The sequence below is a fragment of the Python bivittatus genome, unplaced genomic scaffold, assembly GCF_059951505.1.
Source record: "Python bivittatus isolate LINGU-HERP-01145 unplaced genomic scaffold, Pbiv_v1 ctg000600_np1212, whole genome shotgun sequence".
Lineage (NCBI taxonomy): Eukaryota > Metazoa > Chordata > Lepidosauria > Squamata > Pythonidae > Python > Python bivittatus.
The window spans coordinates 261,537-286,538 of NW_028277082.1; the positions used below are offsets into that span (position 1 = coordinate 261,537).

Below are 25,002 nucleotides of genomic sequence, written 5' to 3' on the forward strand. Positions count from 1 at the left end.
CACTCCTGCAGAAAGACACGTCCAGGGCTTATATGCCAACCTCCTGTGCCCACATGGCAAAGGAGTTGCTCCTTGGCAAAGGCACCAAGGAGCTACTGCAGACCTGATGCCTCTCCCAGAGCCACCTGTCCAGGGGAGCAACCGAGCAGCAGGAAGGGAGCGTCTTTTGAGGTGCAACTGATGCCTGGGTCTTCCCTGCAAGGCAGGGAAAGGTGGCAGGGTGTTTGCTAAGCGTGTGTGTGGGGGGGTGTACACGTGTACACACAGCTGGCCCCACTTCTGGGAGCCTTGGCCCTCCAGCCAAGTGCTCCCCCATCTGCCATCCACAGTCCTGGGGGCCAAGAGTTGGGCTCCAAAGTCTCCTGAAGGCTGTGCCCTGGGTACCCCGCAGATTCTTTCACTGGCTTCGCAGGCTGCTTTCAGGGCTACTGCCCGTGAACAGAGCCAAGATGCCACTCGAGAGGCACTGGAAAGACCTCGGGAGGGCCAGTCTGCAAGGGCCATGGCCAAACTGGGAGGTTCCGGGGCACGGGTTGGTCTTCCAGAGAGGTGCCCGGGGCTGCGAGGTGAGCGTGTGCAGAAAGAGGGAAGCGGGGGGGGGGGGGCTTGACGGATACAGCAGGGATGCTTCATGCCTGAAGGCCGGGCACTCCTTGACACGGGCACCAGAAGGAAGCAAGCTAGACCCGAGAAGCCCCCCCAGCCCGACTCCAGCTTTCTAGGCCCACGGCTACCTGCAGGGCAGGAAAGTGGCTCAGGGGAGGAGGAGGAGGAGGAGGAGGAGGAGGAGGAGGAGGAGGAGGAGGAGGAGGAGGAGGAGGTCCCACAGCTGGCCTGCAGGGGCCTTCCCATCCCCACGAGGCCCCCCCGCCCCAGCTGAGGGGAGAAGCTGGGAAGCTCCCTTGCCGGCTCCTGCTGGGCCCACAAGGTTGCTGCAGGTGTGAGCCAGAGAAGGCTCCCCCTGACTCAGCCTCCCTGCAGGGAGAAGGGCACTCAGGACCGTGGGCGATTCTAGTGTAATCCCTCAAGGCCTTGCGGGGTTACTGACTGGCCATGATACAAGCCTAGGAATGCTAGCTTAAAGTCAAGCCAGCTCTCCTGGAGTCGCTTTCTCTACAGAGCCCACCTGGACAACAGTAGCCAGTGCTTGGGCTTTACCCGGATCTTTCTCCAGACCAGAGGGCAAGAAGCACGCGCGGAGGGCTCCCTCCTCCACCAGAGACGCCTCCAGGGAGGTCTGTAGTCTGGGACCTCCTTCCAGACACCCACCCTTGGTGATGGGGCAGCAGAGCCTGGCCTCTCCTGCCACAGCATCCTCCCCATCGCCAGTGCCCAGCCGTCAGCCATATAAGGTAGGCCAGGCTAGGAAACAGACACCACGCAGACCTAAAATTACTTTTGTTAGTGAAGCTGCAGCAGCAGACTCTTGCAGGTCTAAGTGGGTTCCCCTTCCTCTCTCTTTTATCGTCACGTAAGCTAAAGGGGGGGGATCCTGAGGTGTTTTCATAACCGCGGTCTTGGCCTGAGCCCACGCATCGCTCATCTGCGTGTTGCCTTGGCCATGGATCTTCCCTCTGTCCTTCAAGGCCACCCTCAACGCTCAGTGTGCAAGGTCAACACACCAGGCAAAGGGGATTCCCGCAGGGGGAGCGCACCGTCAGAGGGGCTCTCCACAGCTACGTTCATGGCGTCCTAGCCCCTTAGAGGATGGCGCGAGAAGCCCTTGGCCGGTCCAGCCGCCTCGTGCATTCATTTCCAGGGGCTCCTACGCGGCCCCAAGGCCAAGCAAGGAGAGATGCACCATGCCGGAGACGGGGCCACTGCACGCTGCCCTGCCCTGCCCTGCCCTGCCCTGCCCCCCGGCCTGGCTCCCCCAGTTCAGAATCACAGACCGGCAGTAAACGGGACTCACGGGCCCGGTTAAGGTATCCCTCAGAGGGGCTCTGAATCTACCCCGTTTGGTGAGAGCACCCCAAGCAGTCCTGGGCCGCAAAGGAGACCGAGAGTTAACCCTGGCCTCCATCTTTAGAAATCCGGGAGGTCCTGCAGAAGGAAACCCAGCCCCCTGCCAGCCAACAGCACTGACACCCCAGAAAACCCGGGACTTCTGACCTGAACACCCAGTTTGCTGCTGAGAGGTGGGATCAGCTCCACCGTCCTACTGCTCCTCGTCAGCCTCATGCATCCCCCCCGGGAGTGAAGGCAAGGGGTGGCAGAAGTATGCCCCTCTTGGCCACTGGCAGGTGTGAGAGCCCGTCTCTGCAGGAGGGACGGGTCACCTGCCCCCAGCAGCAACTGGCCCAGCCCTCACCAAAACACGTCAAGGGGAGGAAGCGGCCCCCCCCCAGCTTACTCACCACCTTGAGCTCTGGCACAGAGCGACTCAGGGTCCACTCTTGGCTGTTCACAAAGGAGTCTGCGGGGAGAGAGAGCGAGGGAGAGTTATGCACAGGGCCCCATCCAGAGGACAGGTGGAGGCGGGCTGCTCCCCGTCCTCAGGAAAAAGCTTGAGACGGCCCTCAGCATCCACAAAGCCCTTTGGCCAAGCCCTGGAAAGGAGGGGTCTTCCTGGGGCCAGCCTTTCATCCCCATCTTCTGCAGCCCCACGGCCCCGCGGCTCTTCTGGGCAGAGGCTCGAGTGGCCGAAGAGCTCAGCGCTGACCAAGCGAGCGAGGCGGATGGAGATCCACCAGGCCATGCAAACCGAGATCTGTCCAGAGAGGAGACCTGCCCGAGGCATGGCCGGCAGCAGCCCCTCCCAACACTTGGCTCCTCCCCAGCCTGCCATCTGCGCCAGGAGGTACCCCACAGCCCGGCCTTTGGGTGGAGGGTGGACAAAGGCTTCCGTCCTCCCCTGCCCTACCCCCTCTTATATTCTGGTACAGACTGGGGGGGGAGAAATCAGTGGGGTCCTGGCTCCACCTCAGCGGAACTGGCTGAAGTCCAGGGAGGGGACCGAGGGGGACGATTCGGCCAGTGGCCTCCGTTGCGCCTCAAGGTAACCCTGTTTGCTGGCAGCCTCTAAGGACGCCGCCGGTTCCCAGGCGAGAGCGAGAAGGTGGGGGCTCTTTGCAGCAGGGCGGGCCGGCGGGTCCCGGTCTCAGGGCCACACCAATCCCAGGAAAAACCTGCCCCTAACACAGAGTCAGCATCAGGCCTAGCGGTAAAAACGCATTTTCCTCCTCTTCCCAAATCTGCCCCAAGCCAAAATGAACTTTTACTGCTTACAAGCCAGAACCCTATAAAAAACCCTGCACTGAGGACGTTTCTGCAGGCAGCAGGAGGCCTGTTCTCCACCTGCTTCCTTGTGTCTTCATGGAGCAGAAGGGGAGGGACCCGGGAGGAGCCCCTCTGCCAGAACGAGGGTCTTTGCGGGGCGACTCAGAGGCCGTTTGGTCGGAAAGGGGCCTTCTCGGCCACAACCTTTCCAAGAGGTGCTTTCGAGGGGGCAGCCATCCCACAGAGGCTCCTCCGGGCTCCTTTTCTTGCCGAGTCCCGTCCCGGAGGTCTCGGGCTTGGGCTCACCCAGCACTACCTTCTCTAAACCTGGGTTAATGAAACTCTTCCCAAACAAATAAAGAGCTCCCTCCCTGTGAGGGCCTGAACCACAAGCGACTCGCTCGCCAGTTCCTTGCGTGGGTATCCTGAGCACTCCCTTCAGCCCCGAGGACAGCTCTGCCCTGAGGACCAGGAGCCCGGCGGCTGCCTCCCCTTCCTCCAGCTGCCGGCCTGGCCTCCCCCCCCATGGGGCACCCACGTTCCACTGAGTTGCCCCACGGCCAGTTGCTTCCCTCCTGCTCACACGGGGCCCACCTCTGCAAGTCACCCGGCCTGGGTCTGCGGGGCCCTCCTGGCAGCAGCCCCTCCCCATCGACGAACCGCCTTTTCACGCTGCGAGGTAACGTGCTCCTCTGCCAGAGGGGCCCTAAATCAAAGCAAGGGTTGTGGCAACCCATCGCAGGACAGTGGAGCCGGAAGGGGCCACAAAGATCATCTACCAACCTCCACTACCTCCTTCAGTCTGGAAGCACCCAGAGAGACTCACTGGGAAATGGATGGCTCACAGTGAGGCACACCGCCACGGTAACCACCATGCAAGCAAGCCCATCACATGCCTTCAGCACCCCACGTCTGCCTTCTGGCCCCCAAAAGAGAAAACCCACGATCCAGACTATTGGACAAAGTGTACGTCCCACCTCCACCTTTGTGGTCACAACAGCAGGACAAGGCAGAATCCCTAGGAAAGACTAGCTGGAGCCATCAGCCCGGGCTCTACACATCCTCACCCCCACTCGGCCCCCATGCCGCATCGGTCTGCGTATCAGAGCAACAGCCAGAGAGCACGGGGTCCTCTGAGTTGATGGTGACAATTTATTCCCCAGACTTAGGTCCTGCCTTTTGCACTGGAGCTCAAGGCAGCGCTCCCTCCTCCCATTTTTCTCTACAACAACCACTCTGAGAGGTAGGCTGGGCCAAAAGAGAGCGACTGGCCCAAAGCTGTCAAAGGAACTTCCACAGCAGAGGGTGCATCTGAACTCAGGTCCCCGTGGAACCAGGGCAACCCTTCACCGCTGCGCTGCGGTGGGTCTCCTCCTCCATGATGAACACCAGGCCTTATGTGCCCGCGTAGGCCAGCATGACAGGGCAGCAGCACAGAAGCTGATCAACCCTTTTGGGTAAAGGCCAGAATAAAGGGGCAGTGCCAGCCCTCCTGCACTGACCCTCTGGCTGCAGGAAGAGAACGTCCCACCTCCAGAAGACGCACCCAGCAGAGCCTGCTGAGGCCCTCAACGATGGGGGGGAGGAAGCAGGGACAGTCTCCTTAAGGTTGCAGAGAACACGAGAGGGAGCCTGAGGGCACCACGTGACACCAGCTCTGAAGAGAGGGGGCAGAAATCCCACTGCTCCCCGCTACAAGCAATGCCCCACCACCCCACCCTTTGCCACAGACAGCCGCTCACACAGATATCTGGGCCCCAGAGCAGGGAGGGGAGGACACCGTGCAGCCTCCTGGGCACGGGGCCCAAACCCCAGGGCCGGCCAAGCTCCCACGGCTCGGCCTCCCCAGCGCCCCCCCGCCTAGTTTCCTGTGCAGCTCTTGCGCTCCCAGCTGGGCCAGTCCAGGAAGCGCCGACGCCCAGACTGGTTCCACAGGTCTCCTTGCTGCTGAAGCAGCACGAGGCTCCCTGCTCCCCCACACCCCCCTTTCAAAGCAGAGGGGCAGGGCTGCACTCCCCACTGCACGAAGGAGAATGTCCATCGGCTACACTGGTGGGAAGGGCACAATGCTCCCCAGAACACTGCCTGGGGATGGGGGCTGCCTGGTGGCCAGCCAGGAGAAAGCTGCACTTTCAGATGGGGGGCAGGACTGTTCGGGAACCTCTTCGCATGGCTATGTCTCTCTGAACTTTGGAAACTTCCCCAACCCCTTTAGGACAGGAAGCATCTTGGGATCCAGTCCTCCTTTCAGACGGGCATCTCGGCACATACTTCTTTGCCAGGTCAAAGAACCTGTTCCTCTGGGCCTCTGCTCCACTACCACGCCCCGGCCCTGCCCTGCCCAGGCAGGCCCAGCCAGGCCCACAGCGGCTCAGTCAGGCTGTGACTTCCACCAGTACCCCCCTCTGCCTCAGTAGCTGAGGCCCCCGCTGGGTCATTCTCCCTGGAAGGCTGGCGAACAGAGACACGCTCCCCCTCACACTGGAAGGGCCAGGACGAGCCACCCCCTGCCTTATAAGAGCCAGCAGGGGAAGGGCACCTCCGCACCGGGAGGAGAATCGCTGGCTGGCTGTTCATCCAGGCTGGGGCACTGCCCTTCAGCCCTCCTTCCTGCCGGGTCTGCATGGACCCGCTGACTGCCGCAGAGAAGCTCCCTGCCTGGCCCCCTCGCCTGCCAACCCTGGCAAATGGCATCACCCCTTGGCAGCAGCAGGAGAGCTGCCTGGGCTCGTTCTCCCATCACCTCCCCACCTTCCTTCCTGGACCCACCCTCTGGCGCTCAGCCTCTCTCGTCTCCCAGCAGATGCATCTACTGGCATTCATGGGGCGCCCCCACCCCAGGGAAGATCGGGCCTCTGTAAGGGGGCTGGCACAGCTCAGACCAGGACCTTCTCCTCCCGAATGGGGAGCCCCTCTTCGTGACAGAGAGCCCCTGAACAGATGCGCCTTATACCCTGCTGCATTATGCCAGCGGATGGCAGTCAGCCCCCCGCCTTAAAAACGACTTCTCAGGCAGGAGAGGTGAGAGGAAGAAAATGCAAGCCGCTCCCTCATCTTCCTCGCCCACGCAAACACTTCCATTTTGGCATTTATACCGCCTCCCTCTGGTTCCCAGTTTTTGGCATCCCTTCCACCCTGCAAGACCAACAACTTTCACCTAACCGAGAACTGGATCACGACTCCAAAATATGCCTCTGGGGGCTTCTAGTCCTATCCTCTAACCACTCCAGGTACCAGAGATGCCTCTGTCCTGGGTGGGGGAGTGGGTCCCCTCCCCCCACATGTGTACCTCGCAGGATTCCCCAAGGACACCCACACCTAGTGAGCCCCTGCGTGCGGGGGGTGCTTTCGAGCTGTACGTGGCAACCAGTTCGTGGCAACCAGCAAAGGAAAGGCGAAAGCCTTGGCATCTCCTGCCCACCCCAACTGGGTCAGGTTCAGAAGAGCAGCGCTGGCGCTGAGGAGGACAAGGCCCTCATCCCCCCCCCCCCGTGCACAACCTCCAGATGGCCTTTATGGGGCCCGGTGACTGGCTGGCACTCCCGTCACCCTCTCCAAATTTGGAGGAAGGGATACTGGTCCTTTTGGTCCACGCGAAGGGTGGCACGACAGGTGCAGCCAGCTGCCTGGCCAGGGATGCTCCCAAATGCTCTCTGGGACCCTACACTCAGCCGGAAGGGCGACCTGCAGCTGCCTTGAGGACACCTTTGCCTGCACGTAAAAGCCTCCGAACACTTTACGGGTACCTATTATTTCTGCTGGCTTCTCTTTTGGCCCTTTTCCACAGAATCTTTTAGCATTTCGGTTGGGGGAAAAGCGAGGAGGAAGGTGCTGAAGGATTGGGCTGCAGCACTGCTGAAAACGGAGGCGGGAAGCCCAAGGAGTTCCTGGCCCACAACAAGCGAAACAGAGTAAGCCTCAGTGGGCCCATCTTGGGACACCAAGAGAGCCAGGCAGCCCGGGGGGGCGGGGGGGCAGAGATGCACAGGCCATCTGCAGTTGGGAGACCAGGACCATGCCCCCCATCTCAAATCCTGCAGGGGGGCTCGACTAGAAGCCCAGCATCTCTAGCCAGCACTTACTTGCTCCAGCCTGGGGAGCCCTTCTTCCTCCCCGGCAGGACACTTCCCGGCAGGAGCGCATTTGACAGGGAGCCGCCTGGGAGACCAGAGTCTTCCGAGAAGAGCCACCCTGCTTGTGAGGGGCCCCGAGCCTCCTTTCCCACAGCCCCACAGCGGCAGCCCCAGCCTCGCCGCGCGCCTGCTGAAGCGGCAGAGGTCGATCGCCAAAGCTCGTTCGGGGCGACCCAGCCCAGCTCCCTGCGGCTCTTCTCCCGCAGCCTCCGGGATCCCGGGCAAGAAACTCCCACAGGTCATCCGCCGCGCCCGATGCGCAAAAGCCCCAGCTCGTCGGCGGGGGGGACGGCTTCTTACCCGGCCCTGTCGCGCCAACGCCGCCGCGTCCCACGGCGGTCAGGACGGGTTCAACTCCTCGCCGGCTCCACAGAGAAGCCGCGCCCCCGCGGGGCTCCAGGGCAGCGAAGGGCCGGCCGGCGAAGCGCTCCCGGCGCCGGAGGCGGCTGCCCAGCAGCTTCCAGAAGCCGCCGCCGCTCCCCTCCGGACGAGGCCAGGCGCGGGCCTGCGCGGCATCCGAGGAGAGCAGGTCCCGCTTGCTAGGGAAGGCGTGCAGGGAGGCGGCGTCGCCCTCGCTGCGGGTGCGGAGGCGCGGCGAGCGCAGGAGCCCGGAGCCGGCACGCTGCAGCTCCTGGCCGCGGCGCAGGCGGAAACTGAAGCTTTTCCGCAGGCTGCTGAGGGTCTTCTGGGCCGCCCCGTCGCCGCGGCCGCCGAAGGGGTTCCACCGCCGCCGGCTGCCCCACAGCAAGCCGCCCCTCAGGAAGCCGCCGGCGCCCTCGTCGCCGGGGGCGGCCGCCTCCGCCGCGGCGGGCGGGAAGGCCGCACTGGCGGGGCGCGGCGGCGCCTGGGCTCCCCGGTCCCGCTCGTCGGGCTGGCGCGGCGAGCGCAGCCGCAGGAGCTCCAGCAGGCCGCTGCGGGCCCGGGCCGGGGGCCGCGCGGCGCAGAGCAGAGGGCTGCCGCTGCCCAGCCCGTTGCCCGCGGCGCAGAGGCTCTTCGGCCGGTGCTTCTGCTTCTCCGCCGCCTTGAGGGCGGCCTGGACGGCGGGGACGCCCTGGAGGTCCAGGGACTCGCAGACGCTCACGGCCCGCCTGGGGCAGGCGCGCGGAGTGCCCGGGGTCCGGCCCGCCTCGCGCCAGCGCCACCCCTCCGCCATGGTCCAGGAGGGCCGCGGCCGGCGACGGGAGCGCGGCGAACCTCACATGCCGAGCGCGGCGGGCGGGGGCCCAGCAACCCCGGCCTGGCTTCCGCAGGGCTGCCTGGCTGGCTGCTCTCCCCGCCTTCACTCCCTCCGCATCTCACGCGCACCGACATGCCCAAACTTGGCCCCGCGGCGGCAGCGGCGGCAGCAGCACCAGCAGCAGCACCCTGCAAAGCGCGGCGCGGATCCCGCCCTCCTGGGAGGCGCCGCGCCCCAGCCGAGCTCGCGGTCCGGAGTTGCGCCACTTCAGCCGGGAAGCTGCGCAGTACAAGACCGCTGCGCAAGACTGGAAGCCTGCTGCCCGACTGGCGCCCTCCGGGGCTACTTCCACGCCGGGGGCTCCCCTCTCCCCGCCCGTCCAGCTCCTACCGCTTCCTCCCTTCAGCCCCGGGACGCGGGGGGGGGGGGAGTCTCACTTAAGGCAACTCTTATCCTCGACCGGGTAGCGCCACGCACTCCTTCCCACGAGGCCCGGGGAGCCGCTCTCCCTCAGCAGGGCCTGGGCAGCTTCCGGAGGGCAGAGAGCAGCAGAACCCGACCTAGTCAGGCTTGGAGGAACCTGCAGAGCTACCTGCCAGATGGCGGCACTCCTGCTCCCAAGAGAATAATCTCCAGCTTCTCTTGGGGGGCGCATTCAGCAGGGTTGTCAAGGCTGGGAACCAACACCACCAGGAGTTACCATTGCTAAAAACAGGCAGGCTTCCACTAGGGCCAGCGGAGTGACCCGCCACCTGACCCTGTCACCACCCAGCCAGTTCACGCTTGCTTCAGCTCCCACTAGTCAGCCCTCCCCATGTGGAATTTGGAGAAGCCCTTCCTCAGATTTTACACAGCATTTGGGAAGGGGGGACTAGGGAAGGTGAACCAGCGCTTTGAGTGAACCCAGAGGTCCCCTGTGGAGATCAACACGCAGCCCACCCAAGCACATCCAATTATGATTTCAACAATTATGCGTACTTCCAAAGAAGCTATAAAGGAAAATTTCCTCTAAGAATAAAAGTACAATAAAAATCTGACAATGAATCTAAATACATACAGTACTGCAAAGCCACACCATAAATCCTAAATTAAAAGCCAAACTTTCTGGCAATGAGACCCACTGGAAATTGGCTGCCCTTCAAGTGGGGAGGGGGAGGCAGCCCCCTTTCAGAGAGGCTTTAATCTGGATTCTTGCATTGAACTGGGGGCCGGGTAGACCCGGGGCGGCCTCTAGAGCCCCTTCCCACTCTAGGACCCTATCGCTCCATGACAAACACGCCCTTCACCAAAGGGGCCTGGTGGAACAGAATGCGCTCCACCTTGGAGCGGGCCGGGGCCGGGGCCGGGGCCGGGGCCAGGACGGTGGCTTGGGGTGAAAGACGGGCACGCGTGGTCAGCCTGTAAAGCTTCAGAAAGAAACCAGGAGCCAGCGCCTGAGCCCAGGGAAGAGCCTTCAGCCATCTTGGTCCCTGGCCCTCTTCCAAGCCAGCCTCTTGAGAGCGGTCACATTCCAGCCCCCAAAGAGGACAGATCACTTCAGCCATCTGTGCCATCCAGAACTTCAAAACCTCAACCGGGCACTCCCAGTCACGTTTCTCTGCAAGATGGACTGCAACCCGCTCCAAAGCAGACCCGACCACGACCCACCTACCAAGAGCACCCTGCCCTCTCTCCGAACGGGCCTCAGCCTGCTAGTGTAACCTGAGTCTCTCCTAGCACCATTGGGTGCTCTTCCCTTTAGTGCATCCACAGCCTCCCCTGGCATGCAGGAGAAACCTTATTGGGAATCATCAGCCCGCTGGGTGCCAATTCCCCAATGCCCCCACCTTTTGGCTGGGGGAAAAGGATGAACCACGGGCATCCTGGTCAGCAAAGGAGCCATGGGTTCAGAGTACAAGCAGGGTCGCTGCCCAACGGTTCCAGCCATACCCGAGCCACCGCGCACACAGAGATTCTCCCTTTACCTTCCCGGTCCCCCTTGTTCTTGGAGGTCAAAATGGGGCTCCAACTAGGAGGAGCTTGCGGAAGCCAGACTTGTTGCAGAGGATCCCAACAGAGCCGTGAAATCCCGGGCCGCTCAGCAAGGCAAGGAGGGCAGTTCCCTGGCCTGGGATCGCAGACCTCCGATGTCCATGGGTTTCGTGGACTTCCCTTCTGAAGCCCTTTGGGGAAAAACAAACCCCTTCCCAAAGCAAGGAAAGTCAAGGGCCCTGCACTCACAGGGTCAGCCTCGCCCTTCTGCCCCTCCCCATCAGTTGACAGGCCAAGCGCGCAGAGCAGTTCTGTGGCCACTGGAGGGCAGCAGAGACCGGCAGTGGAACCGCTGCCTTCCCGCCAGCGCAGCCGCTCCCTGCCGGAGCCTTCCGGGGAGAGAAAAAGGGGCGGCTTCTTCTGGCTTACGGGGGGCGCCCCAGCCTGTCACAAGGTGTCCTCGGTTACCTCCTGCCCCTCTCCTACCGGGGGGGCTGCAAAGTCAGCTCCGCTACCCCGAGGAATGGCAAACGAGAAGAGCCGCTGCCTGGGACCCTCCGCAGGGAGACGTCGCGAGGAAGGAGCCGGGGGGGCACTTGCTGCGGGCCGAGCAGAGGGCGCTGGACGCCGCTCCGGTGGCCAAGCAGCACGCGGGGGCCGGGTCGGCCTCCAGCGGCGGGGGGGCGCTGCTTGGCGTAGTCCGCCGGCGAAGAACGGGAAGAGAAGGCGGCGTGAGCGCCGCTTGCAGAAGTCGCCGCGCTGCGCGGGGCTGGTGGCCGAGGCCGAGGCCCCTCTCTCGAAGCCGTCCGCTGACCGACGATAGGGTGTCACAGGGAGAAACGTCAAGCGCCGCACCAGGGCAGGGAAAGTGGAGGACTCCGCCCGGTTTGGCAGCGGGACACGTGGAAGGAGTCTGGGTGGGACGCGGCTGCTGGAAAGTCCAGGACTATCTTGGGGTGCCTTGCCAGGAGCATAATGCCCAACTCACGGGGAGTAACCGTCCCCCTCTACTCTGCCCTCTTCGGCAGGCCCTGTTTGGGCACCCTGGCCGGTTCTGGGCACCGGAGCCGACCAAGGACTGTGACAGCCTGGGGCCAGTCTGGAGCAGAGCCACCGTGATGGCAAAGGGCCTGGAAACCGAGCCCTGCAAGATTCTGGGGGTGTTTAGCCTTAGAAGAAAAGGCCGGGGCGGCGGCGGGGGGGGGGGAAGAGACGTAGAATAGCCGTCATCGCATGTCTGAAGGGTTCTCCTTCAGACGAGGGAGTAGCATGATTCTCGGTCGCCCAGAAGGCAGGGCCACAACAAATGGGTTAGGCATTTGGGTTAGAGCTGCACGCAGGAGCCTGAAGCTCGAGGCCAGGAACTTCCCTGTGTGAACTCCCAGGCTGGGGGGGAACAGGCTGCCATGCGAAGCAGCGGAGAGCTCTCCTTCAATGGAGACCTTCAGGCAGAAGCTGGATGGTCGTCTGTCAGAAATGCTCCGATGGATTCCTGAACTGCTCAGGGAGTTGCACTAGATGGCCTTTAAAGCTCATCCTAACTCTTGCGTATGAGTTCTCCTGAGGAACGTACAGGGGATTCCATAAAAGCATTTCCCCCTTTTTCTGTTCATTTGAGAACACAGAAATAGCGGAAATTCCTCCCGTGAATGTTCCACACGTGCTTTCCTATCTGAAGGCAACAAGCGGACATACAGCCAGTGTGAGCTTACTGCCTTCTCAGCGTGGTAAGGGGAAGACTGTCCGCCCTGAGATGGGAAATGCTTGGACCAAATATAGGGAAGGCTGCAGGGTGCAACGGCACCATGTAAGACAGGAGAAAGCCAGGCAGAGGGGACGAAGAGAGGGAGGAACGCGACAGAAATGCCCACGTTTACTCTGCTACTCTGGAACTTCAGAGGAGGTCCTGGGGCCTCCCCACTGAGCCCTGGGTGAAGAGCAGCTGCCATGGATGAATAATTCCTGCCTCTGCCCTGAACAGGAGGAAGTGATGGGTGTCGGGGGGGGGGGGAGTGATCAGAGGCTCCTGGCTGAGAAGGACAGAAGCAGCAATCTGTCATCCATGCTGCCCATCAAGAGAAGGGTGCTGTTCCCTTCCTGGGTCACATATACTGGAGGTGATGGAAAGACCTCCAAGGCTCATTAAGCCTGCTGTCAAATGTCCCTTCCTGCTGATCCACGTGAGAACAGAAGACACAACCAGGAAGGAGCTAATAAAGGTAGAGATGAAGTTGGGGCGACTAAGACAGACAGAGAACGGAGGCTGCGGGGAAGCTGCGAGCAGCAGAAGCGGCTCTTCTGCCCGTGTCATGAAAAATGGGAGGCGGGCCTGATGCCCGGGGGGAGGCAGGACAATCGCAGGTGCTGAGGAGAGGGCAGAGCTCCTCCGCCCCTCCTTTGCCTGGCCCCCTCCCCAAAGAGGAGCTGGGTCCAAAGGGGCCTCAGTGGCCGCCCAGACGGAGGGACGGCCGGGGGGCCCTTGGCTCCCATGAAGAAGTCCGCGTGTCCGGTGGGGCCAGGCTGATTCTGCCCAAGAGTCCCGAACGAGCTTCCTGGGGCCGGCTTGGAGCCCCTTCCGGGGATCCCGGAGACCCCGCGGAGGGCGGGGGTGGCGCAGAGGCCTTTAAGAAGGGGGGCAAAGGGCAGCTGGAAAACACTGACAAGGAGCCTGACGCCAAGGCCCGGGAGAACTCCAGGACGAGTTACGAAGCAGTTGGGGTGTGAGCATTTAGATCCAGAGGAGCTCTGTGGTTTACCAGGGAACTCCAGGACATGAAGCACTGAGAACGATGCTGTCAGAAGACAACCAAACGCTGCGTCAGTAAGAGCAGCGAAGTGGAAACCTCTCTCTGTTTTCACTGCATCCTCCGACTGTCTCCCAGCACCCCCTTTCAAAGTGACCCAAGGCCTTTTGTGCTGCGCCTTGTCCTGAAATCCGACTGACAAGGTTCCAGATCATCTGTTTCTTCTAGAGCCCTCTGCAACTGCAGCCCCATCACCTTCTCGGCAACATTTCCGAGGAACAGTTATCCCAACATTTATCCAAATTTCTGGGGTGAGCAATGGCTTCTGGAGACTGACCACTGCCCCAAGGCTGCTCCCCATCACTAGCCACGAGACACAGGGATCCAGACCACCGCTGGCATTGCCTTGTCCATATTCTCAGGACTCATGAAAATTCAAATTCGTCCCAAATAAGCTCACAGGATGACGTGTCATTCACCTCCTCAAGACTCGCACTCAACTCCAAGTAGACCGGAGCAACTTTGTCCTCCAGAGGCCTAGAAAATTCCTCACAGTGGCCCATCAGACGACCCCCCTGCCCTTCCTCCCTTAGTAGGTCTGGCTCCCTTTAAAAAGGGCTGCTGGATGGCACTCTGTGGATGCAGTAAGAGGAGAGAGATACCATCACTGTGCCACTCCTATTGCCGCTGAGCGGGCCTGAATAGGGGCTCTTACTCACGACTCTCCTTGCCTCACACCAGCAGCCCTCTGGATGTCTCCCGATTCGTTTCATCTCTTTGAGCGTCTCAGAGAACTGAGGAACCCCTGCAGAGAGGCGTAATTTTGCTAAGGGCGGTCTTGCCCCGTTCCAGCAGGCAGTCAAACCCCCAGCAGCACGGGCTGCCCTAGCCTCAGGGAACTCTCCAAGTGCCCTCTGGAAACCAAGTGGCTCCATTAGACCCCTGGGGGGGCTGACCAAACGGACCCGCCCTACCTGAGATTAGTGGCTAGTTAACGCCCAGCCAACCCAAGAGCGATCTGACCATGGCCAGGCATAGATGGCAATATTTCCCCGCCTTCAGAGCACGTCGTATCTGCCCCGAAACCAAGGCCAGGCCGGACCTGTGGTGTCCAGCCTCAGACAGGCCCTGGGCGGCTGGGAGAGGTCCACGCGCTCCTGAGTTGCCTCCCATAAGCAAGGCAGGGCGGCCTCCCCCAGCACCATCAGCTTGAGAATGCGCTGCCGACTCTGCAGTGAGGTCACGGGTGAGAGGGCCGGGAGGCGACCTGGAGGTCCGCTACGGAAGCAGGGAGGGCCGAAACGCTCCCGAAGTCCTGGGGAGCAAGAGGGTCTTCAGAAGAGACGCCTCCCCGACGCACGGGGATGCAAGAGGGAAGGGGGGTGACGCACAGCAGGCTTGCCACACTGATGTCAGCTCTGCAGGGCAGGGCAGGGCAGGCCAGGCCAGGCCAGGCCAGGCCAGGCCAGGCCAGGCCAGGCCAGGCCAGGCCAGGCCAGGCCAGGAAACTGGCTCCACAGGATCCCTATTCCACTGCGATGGGCTGCAGCGATGGCGGTAGGCAGGGCAGCCGCTGGGCAACCGAGGGCAAGTACAGCAGCAGCCCAACTTCACAAGCGAGGCCTCGCCGCCAGTCTCTCCCAGGCAACACCCGGAGCCTCTGTCACGTCAGCTTATTCTGGGCCACTGAATGGCCCCGTCACTTCGACTGTACTCTCATCTCATTCCCACACATCCGCTCCTGTCGCTTGGATCTCATTCTCTGGTTCTTCCATTGGCACCAGTCCCGGAGGGCAACATGCAACTACCATCCACCCACAGAGCCCTGTTTTGAGGTGGAGATGACACCGAGTCACAATACATTGTGACATGCATTTTAGCCCTTGCATTCATAATCCAATCAACCACTTATCTGCAGCTATTCAATCCTATTCTACAAGATCAGACCAGTTTGGCCGATCTATTGCACCCTTCCCCATTCTCAGACACAGACACCCAACACAGCTATTTTTCTTTCTTGCGTTTCACGTATTAAGGCATGTTCTTTAGCCTTTATTTTTCTTGCATTCCAAGTCACAGTCTTCCATATGCCACGGCTGTCACCAGATGGGCCCGTAGATATCCACTTCCACTGCCTGTCATGGCTTGGTCAATAGAGACTTTCACATGATGCTTTTTAACAAGACCCAAAAAAAGTGTAGATAAGCCTGTATTGCATCCATGCCACACGTAGCATTCACTGTACCAATTCAGCGTTTATTTTATTTATTTAAAAGACTTATAGAGCCACCCACATTATGAACCGCAACACTGGGCAGCTCACAAGACAATAAAAACAGTAAAAGACCAACCGACCACAAGAAAAAACCCCGGCGTCCGGGACAACACTCTCCCACACATCAGCGTCCCACCTTGCTGGGCCCCAACCTCACCCCATACCTGTACTTGTGGGAAGAGCCAGCTCTTCAAGGCCTCTGGAAGAGGAGGGGGGCCTGCCAGATCTTTGGGGGGGGTCCACAGGGCCGGGGCCACTCCTGAGAGGGTGTGCTTCCTCAGTCCCATTAGATGACAGCGTTTAAGGGAGGGGACCCCGTTCCATCAAACAGGAAGTACGCGCAGTGCATGACACACTTGGGAAAGGCTTTGAACATAAAGATGGGCCTGTCAAGAAATTCACACCTCTAAATGTGACAGTCATGTTGAATGCTTCTGGGTATCACTTCCGGAATAGCCATTGTGGGAAGTTACAATAGGCTACCACCCAGGCAAAAGAGGTGGACACAGCCCAACTTAAGAGGGAGACTTTGGTTACCCCAGTAGCTGGTCAAAATTAGTTCAGCTCCGATTGGGAGGTCCAAGAAGTTCCTGATTGATCTTGCCGACACTTCATTTTTCAGAAGATGGGAAAAGAAATGAGGCCCAGCTGTTCTGGGCCTAATCTTGACCAAAAACGAAGAGCTGGTTCATGGTGCAGAGGTGGCAGTCATCTTCAGAAGAGCTAGCACATCCTATCAAGGTAAGTAGGGGAGAAGAAGCTGAGTCGTGGAGCTTGGACCTCGGGAAGGCAGACCTAAAAGCTCTGGTGAATGTGGGCAACATATCAGGGCCTGAAATCCTGTAGGATAAAGAAGCCTGCGGGTGGAAGAGTCCACAAACAAGGAGCCCTGGCCCAAGACCATCCTGTGAGGAGGAGAAACAGAAGCTTCAGGAAGCCGACCTGGACCAACAGGGAGCCCACCAAGAAGCTGAGAAGCAAATAGGAGATGCCTCGCAAAGGGACGCCGAGGCTAATAACCAACACAGGGAATGAGCCTGCAAGAATGGGAGACTGCAAGGTTGAAGCTCAGCATGAGATGAGGCTAGTGAGGAATGTGTACAAAATAAAGAGGGGATTGGAAATGTCTGAAATAAAAGAAGACCCCAGGAGATTGCTGACCTGCTGTGCAAGGAAAGTGGGGAAGTAATAATGGAGCAGGATGGAACTGCTCAACACCTATTTTGCACCTGTCTTCTGGAAGAGATGGAAACACACTCAAGTCTGGTAAGAGACAGTAAGAGCTCATCTTGCTACTTTAAAATAATTCAAGTCCCCAGGGCCAAAGTAATTACACCCCAGAGAGTCAGAGGAGCACACAATCACTGGCTGGGATTTTTGAAAACTCTGGAGAACTCTGAAGAGCAAACACGGCCCAGTGTTTGAGGAGGGAAGGGAGGACCCAGGAAACTACAGACTAGTTAGTTTAATCTACATACTAGGCAAGGTACTAAGAGAGATGGTCTGCAAGCATTCAGACTAATTAGTAGACCAAGGGAATGTTAGGGACTTAGTGTAACTTGATCACAGTAAAGCATTCGACAAGGTCTCCCATGGCACCCTCATGGAAAAGAAAGATAAACATGGGCTGGAATGGACAGTGCATCCATTCTCCCTCGTCCTGGTGAGAAATATCCAGTGGGGTCTCCCAGGGCTTTGTCCTCAGCCCAGCGGGATTCAACATCTTTACAAATGTTCTACAGGACAGAATGGAGGGGACACTTGCAGATGGCACCACACAGAGTGGATCAGTGTGTATCCTAGGTGACCAAATGACATTTGACCTCAACGAGGGTAGGCCTGAACAGTGGGCCAAATCCAGAAGGATGATGTTCAATGGGACAGGTGTTGGGTCCTGCATCTGGGTGGGAAAAATCAAATCCACAGGCACAGGACTGTGTTTACACTAGTTATATGCCACCAAATCAAAACAACTTACAGCAGTTTATAGCAATCCAGTAAAAAACATAAGTCAGTTAAAATGTCTATAGTAAGGTCATTCAAAAACAAGTGTAAATAGTATAGAACAACAACAACAATAATAAAGAAATATAGGTAACACCAGGAGCCACAAGTGAAATTGATATTGAAAATTAATTAGTCACCAAACGGTCTCCAGAACAGTCCCATCTAAAGCAGTTTCCATAACATTAAGAGCGATGGTGGAGTCTTAATTCCAAGGAGGCTCTTCCACAAGGCTAGAGAAGTGACTGAAAAACACCTCCTGGTCTCCGTTCCCCTATCTTCACAAGGGTGGGGAGGAACCATAGCCTTCCCCCAGGAAGAACCTGCCAGACAGACACATTCAGGTCCTGGGCGCCAAAGCTACAGAGGCTTCATAGGTCAAGACCGGCCCCTCTAATTGCACCCGGAAGGCAGCCAGCAGCCACGGCAGGGTACGAAGCATCGGTGCTGCGCGCGCTTGGTGGGTCACGCCCTCCAACCATTGGGCCATGGCATTTTGCATCAGCTGCACTTTCCCAGAGGTCTTCTGAGGCAACCCCAAGGAGAGCACACTGCAGTAGCCTAGCCAGGAAGCGATCAGGGCACAAGCTGCCATGCAGCGGTATACGAGTGGAACAGACCCAAGCCAAACGGATAAATCAGTGACGCTCCGCACTGCACAGGGTGCTTTTGAAGTGGCTCTCCCAGGTCTACCCTCCAGAGTGTCACAGAGGTGGCTGCAGAGGAGACCGGGGAGGCGGATGAGGACCTGGAAACTCAGCCTGAGGAGGCGCAGTCAAGGGAACCGGGCACGTTCGGCTGCGGAGGAGGACGGAGACGGCCTTGGAGAACGTACGCCGCGACCGCGACTGCTGGGAAAAGACGACCTCAGCCCAGGAAAGCGGGGAAGGGAGAGGAAGAAACCCAAGACCGCCCCACCCGGACTCTCCTTGGCGTCAGACGGACGGGGGCGGGGGGGGGACGCTGTTGATAACACAGAGCGCTGGCGACTCTTGGGGCGGCTGTTCCCCGACCTGGTCTGTCTCGGAGGGCCTGCAAGGCAGACCCGCCAGCGCTGCAGGAGGGCCTCCAAAGCCACGGGGTGCAAGCGGGGCGGACTTGCTCCTGCTGCATCCACGGGGGACGATGGCGGGAGGGCCACCCCGGGAGAGAAGGGGAGATGGAGAAGGGCCACGCAGAGGCTTGCAAATGGGGCTGCGGGGGCACCCGCCGGGGGCAGATCAGTGCAGGAGTCCCTAAAGGGTGGCCCGTGAGCCTCAGACTGCGTGAAAGGGGGACTGCAGCCGCCCAGCTCGGCCTGAGGTGCTGTCAAGACACACAGTGGGCCTTGCTTGCGCAGGCAAACAGCTGCAGAGTCAGAGCGTCCCCGGGGTGCGCAGATTAGCACTTCATTGTTAAAAAGGCACAGTTTTCTTGCCTAATCCAGATAAAGTTGTTGGTTGATTCACAGGAGGGGGGAGTTTGCACAACTTCATTTACCGTTTTAGGGGGCGCCAGCAGCAGACTTTGAGAAGCCCAGCATTTCTGGATTCCCGCCCTGAGTAAGGGTTAGACCAGATGCCCTTGGAGAACGCCCCCCCCGCACTCTATGATTCTCTGAAGGGGGGGGTCCTCAAGGAAACTGCACAGTCCATCCAGGATAGAACCCTCACAGCCCAAGGCCCTTTACACCTTAAAGTAGCCCCTCCTGGACCTGCTGCCTTGCCACGCACCAACCAGAGGCCCTCCCCACCTTTGCTACGAGGGTCGGGGGCGCTATTTCTGCACCCAGGGGCTCCAAAGAGCCATCCTGACTAGCTCTATCCCCACCCCCCCTTGAGGGCACAACCGTGGTGGGAGGGAGGGGCTCTATGCTGAAGGGGCTGGCAGGGAGGAAGAGGAGAGGGCACAGCCCCCATCTGTTGCCAGGTGAGGGGGGCACACAGAAAACCATCAGAGCGAGCCAGCTTTTCCAGCCAAGGTGGCCAGCAGGACAGGGACACTGCAGGGAAGCAAGTGCCTATCTGGGCCTGGAGGGTTGCCTTCCATGAAGCCCCAGAGCAGGCCAGCTGTGGGGGGGACACGGCAGTGCCTGGCATTAGCTCAGCCCCTGCCAACACTGCCAAGCCACCACTCTTTGCCATTAATCCAAATGGGGCAACTGATGCGCTGCGGGAGGGAGGCTTAATATCTACCCCCTCATGGGGGGCAGTATCTCGGAGGCCCAAGCAGTCCCCAGCTGTGCCTCCTGACTCAGGGAGGGACCGAGTAGCTCTTCCCGGGGGGCCCCTCTCCTCCGGGGGGTGGGGGGCTGGTGTAAGAAGGTGAACGGAGGCAGAGGTGGCTTAAGCCAGCCAGCAGCCCTGTAACGCTTCACCTCGAACTCCATTCCAGTAAACCCCACGACGAGCCCCTCCATTCACAGCTTAGCCCCTCTGCCGGATCCAAGGCAGCCCCCCCAGCCTTTGACCCAGGAGCCCCACCGAGAGCCGGCGGCAGAGGGGCTGCCCACACTCCTTTACCCCTCTGGAGCAACACATGCATCCTCTGAATTCAAGTGCTCCTGGAAGAACAGCCCGGGCGATTCCTACCAGGCACCTCCAGATGGGATGGACTACAGTGCCCACCTGCACGCAAAGTCTCTGCCTGGGGGGAGTTACCCACTCGCAAACACTGCTTTCTAAAGCCCAGGTAATTGCCTTTTGAGCTATGGGACGGGGCAGGGCTGGCTTAAAACCCTCCCTTTGTAAGCGAGGGTCTAGGCGACGCAGGGGGCTCCCTAGATGCCTCTGCTTGGGTCCTGCAGGAGAAGTGGCTTTTCCCCAAAGAGCCACACGGGCCTCAGCCCTCCCCCCAGCACCTCTGATACAGTCACTCCAAGAAGGTTGCTTAGGCAAGGACTCCAAAATAACAGAGACTAACTTTGCTGGGCCTGGCTGTCTCCAGGCCAGACCCTCAGGGTGGAGGGCCAGCCCAGGCCAGGCCAGGCCAAGCCAGGCCAGCCCAGCCCAGCCCAGGGCAAGAACGCGTCTGCCGCCTCCCTTAAATTCTCCTGGAGGACAGGACAGCTCCAGGCCCCTCCCGTTTCAGTCCAGCTCTGCCAGTCGCTTCTGCCCACCCACCCACCCACCCACCCACCCACCCATTTTGGCAGCCAGGGCAGCTCTGCCAAATCAACGGTTCGAGGCCACACCAGCGCACCGTTCCCAGGTGACTAAGCAGAGACACAGAAGCAAGCTCCGCATGACGGAACCACAGAGGATCCCCCCGGCTGCAGCGGCCTCTCTCTGGAACACACCCCACCCTCCCCCCAAGATCAGGATGGCCCCTATCCTGCCAGCATCCAGAAAGCAGTGAAAACAGTGCTCTTCCCGGCCCCGTGGACGTGTCGCCCAAGTGGACAGCAGGATTTGGGGCAGCTGTTAACTGGCTGGTCATGTTTTATGCTGTTTCCGTGGCCCTGTTTTCTGACTGCAAGCTACCTAGAACCCACAGAGCAGGCAGTATACGAATTCCTAGAAGTATGCACACACGCATAAATGCATGCCTCATATGAACTGGCAGGCACTAGCCTGCACCCTCCTCCTCGCAGGTCCCCTTTTCTACAAGCGCAAAGTTACCTTTGGCAACTAGACTGGTCCACGTGCAACATGGGCACCGCGGTCTGTGATCTCCCCAAAATGTCACACAGTCACCACCACAAAGGCAGCAGCATATGGAACTGAGCACGCAAGTCCCCCAAATGTTGAACGTGTCCCGTCGTCCCCCTCCCCAGCTACGTCAACAAGGACAGACGGGGCCAGAGCTAACCAGCCTGGCTTGGCTCTGGGCTGCCCACCTGTGAGCCAGAGTGCTTCTCTGGGCGGGCGGGTGGGCGGGCCGGGACACCCCTGGCAGCAGGCGTGCCCTGCAGCAGCCGCAGAGAGGAACCCCTCACCGCACAGCCCGGGGGGAGGCCGGGCTCAGCCGAAGGGCTTCCTGCCGCTGCCCGCAGAGCTTCCTGTCTGCACCGCCAACAAGCCAGGCATCGGAGGGCGTGAAGCAGGCTCAAAGCCCACCCAGTACTGCGCCCGGCCCCCACTCCAAATGCCTCCCCCGCCCTGTTTGAGCCCCCCGAGGAACCAGCACTGCCACTGCTGCTGCAGAGCGGTTCACCGGCTCTGCTTCTGCCAGATGCTGGGTCAGGCAGATGTCTACCAGCTGTGGCCCTTGGGGGCATCTTCCAGACAGAAAACTCCTGGCCCCAACACAAGGTCTAAGCCCTATCAGGCTGCCCAGTCTGGGCTCCAAAGGGCTGCCCCCCCCCCACTTTGCGAAGGCTCTCCTTCCTGGAGGCTGTCCCCTGCTGCCCCCTCTGGAAACCAAGGCAAGGGGAGGGCGTCATCTGAAGCCCCCCTCGGTGACTGCAGCAGAGAGGAGGACATGCCTGGGGCAGCTCTGCCTTCCTGGGAGGGGCCGGCTTTGCTTCTTTCTCCCTCCTGCCCCCATTCATCAACGCTTCCTGCCAGAGACAGGTTTCTATAGCAATGGCTGCAAAACACAAGCAGAGCCTGTGGAGGTCCAGCAGGCGAGGGGGGGGGACAGGCAGAGAGAGCCCTCCCATCTGGTTAGCAGCCCCCATCCAGGAGGGAGGTGAAGGAGGGGGGCTGGAGACACAATTGCTGTGCCTGCTGCTGGGGGTGTGTGCTCTTTCTGCCTCTCCCCTCAAAAAATGGAAGATCCAGCAGACGCCAAACACAGGGCGAGGACAGGGACCTGTGGCTCTCTGGAGGCTTAAAGAGCCTTGAGACGGGTCAGGCCAAGCCCACCTAATTCCCCCCCACCTCCCACTTCTGTCCCTAACTCCGGCCCCTGCAGCAAGGAGGACCGCCCCCGGCTCAGGACTCGCTTGACCCTTTTTCTGGCTCAGTGCTCCTCCCACTTGGAGTGTCTTGAGCTTGAGTGACCTCCTTGCCCAACTGCGGAGAGGGGTGTCGTACTGCCCATCCCCTCTTTTCCAGCCCCCTTGGGAATGTGCCCCGGCCATCCTCGCTGTCCTTCTCTGAATTGCTCAGGGGTCTTGGTCCTCCTCTCAAGGCGAGCCCTCAGGATGGGACATGGTGCTCGAGGCGGGCCCGGCCAGGGCAAGGGGCAGCAGCTGAGGTGAGAGTCCTGGCGGGTTTGTGGGCCAGGGCAGACATTTCAAGCAGGGAGACAGCCGTCCGCCCCAAAGAGGATCCTCTGGTGCTTCTCTTCCTGGCGGGGGAGGCCACGGGCTGGAGCAGGCATCCAAGTGGTGCCCCCAAGGGGCAATGCCTCTCACAGGGAGGATTCAAGGCAGGGAATGGTTCCTGGCTGCCCTCTGGCGTGCCTGCAGACCACACGAGCCACTGACCCCCAGCGGGACCCTCTGCGTGATGGAGCAACTGGGGTGGGAAGGCAAAGTCCACTGCCTCCCAACAGAGGACCCTCACCCATCCGCATGGGGTGGAGCTGCTCCCCGCTTGTCTAAGTTACCTCCGTGCCATCTGGGGGGAGGGCTGCTGTCTAAAGCCACAGCCCCCAAAGTGTGGCTGCCCACTCTCCAGCTGCCCACACACAGGGGGATTCCTACTAAGCTGTCGTTTCTCAAATAATCACCTGATTCATACAAAACACCAGACCTTACGCCAGGGCCGACCAAGCTCCACAGCAGGCGAAGCAAAAGTAAGGATTGCAGCGCAACATGTCAAGCCCCCAATCCAATCGGGGCTGCATCTACGTAGAAGTTCTGCCATGGGGCTGCTTTCTGGAGGCTGGCTCTCTCCTGCCCCTTGTGGGCTGCCGGTCACCCACCATGCTCAGGCAGCCAGCAGTGGCGCCCTAGGGGACGCCCCGTGGCAAGACAGGAAGAAGGTGCGCCTGGCAGCAGAGCGGCTGGGCGAGGCAGCTGCCAGGGCCCACCCAGACACCTCCTGACGAGACTGGCCCTGCCAAGAGCCCAAGTCCTCTTGGCCATCCGAGCCAGGGGGAAGATGCCCAGCAGCCCTGCCCCTTGGCCTCTGCCACGTGCCTGGGCTCCCGCCCTGGCTAGCGGGGGGGAGGCCAGGCAGGCCTGTGGCCGCGCAGGCTTTCCCAGCAACGGCACGCCTCTCACCAGGATGGGACTACCAAGTGGCCGAGGCTGGAACCAGCCACGGATCAGAATGGGGAGAGGGAAGCAGAGCAGGAGTCGGAGGAATCCAGAAGGGACCTTCCCACTGCAGGACGCCGTAGAGACCTCCTGAACAGAAAGCCTTTGGTAGAATCCCTCACGAGATCCTTCTTCGCCAAGAGCGCTGGGCTCCTGTAGACGATCCTTTCGATCCCTCGTCCCTTTCAGTGTTCCAGGCCCAGGATTCCAGGACCCCGGCAGAATACAGGCTAGATGACGTCACTGTCGGTCGGCTGAATGACCGCATCCAGAGAGGACTCGCAAGGAAGCCATGTCAGCCCGGAGAGAAGGATCGCATCTCCTTGCTGTTCAGCCTTTTTATCCACGACAGAGGAGGGGGGTGGGGGGGCTCTTATCACGTTTGCAGAGGCGTAAAGTGGGAGGGGCGGCCAATGCGTTGGAGGAAAGACAGGAGATTCGGAAAGATTCAGCAGGCTTGAGCTGTGGGCTGAAATGAACAGGATGGGACAAATGCTAAGCTCTGCTTCGGGACAGGAAAAATGAAAGGCACTAAAAAAATACAGTGGGAAAGGCCTGGCTGGGCAGTAGCCCGTGGGAAAGGATCTGGGTGTCACTGTTGACCACAAGCCGAACAGAAGCGCAGAGCAGCTGCTGAGGAGAAAAGGCCAAAGTTACACTGGGGTGCATGAACAGGAGCACGGAGTCCCCGTCGTGGGAAGTATACGTTCCACTCTACTCGGCCCTGGTCAGACCCCATCGGGAGAACCGTGGTCACTTCTGGGCACCGCAGTTCAACAAGGACGCTGACCAAGCAGAGGCAGTTCAGAGGAGGGTCACCAAGGTGGTGAAGGGTCTGGAAACGAAGTCTTGAGCGGCAGTTTAAAGGATCAGGCTGTGCTTAGCTTGGAGGGAAGGATGGAGTGGGCACTGGGCCCTGCTCCGGGCCCTGTGCTGTTCAGCGGCTCGGCGGAGGGAGCTAAGTCTGCAGATGATGCAGAGCCAAGAGGGGTGGCTAAATACTTTGGAGGAGAGATTCAAAAAGGTCTAGACAGGCTGGAACCGTGGGCTGGAGCGGATGAACTGAGCAGGGGGAAATGTCAAGTTCTGCTCCTGGGCAGGAAAAACGGAGGGCCTAAGAGCTACATTCATGCACTCACCTGCCAGCTTCTAAGGATGGCACAAACAGTCCAAGGAAGCCCTGTGCTCCTGCTGCCACCTCCCCCCACCCACAGCCACGGCCGAGAATGCTGCTGGGGGTTCGGTTCACGGAGCCTATGGAGAGGCCGCTCCCCTTCCCTTTCTTCGCGATGCCACCCAGCAGGCCCCGAGTTGGGGAAACAGGGTGCAGAGGCAGAGGGATCCCACGG

General features: G+C 60.2%; 1 protein-coding gene across 4 annotated transcripts in view; it reads right to left on the reverse strand.

The window, feature by feature from the left end:
• The window catches only part of AGAP3 (ArfGAP with GTPase domain, ankyrin repeat and PH domain 3), a 66,063-nt gene that overhangs the window by 35,832 nt on the left and 5,229 nt on the right, over positions 1-25,002 (reverse strand). For 2 of the 4 annotated variants that reach the window (XM_088147707.1, XM_088147708.1), the window contains exon 2: positions 2,358-2,416. In XM_088147707.1, the coding sequence (XP_088003833.1) occupies positions 2,358-2,416 (59 nt within the window). Of the gene's footprint in view, positions 1-2,357; positions 2,417-7,652; positions 9,582-25,002 lie in introns of those variants that run through there. The other 2 variants (XM_088147706.1, XM_088147705.1) reach the window with 2 other exon arrangements.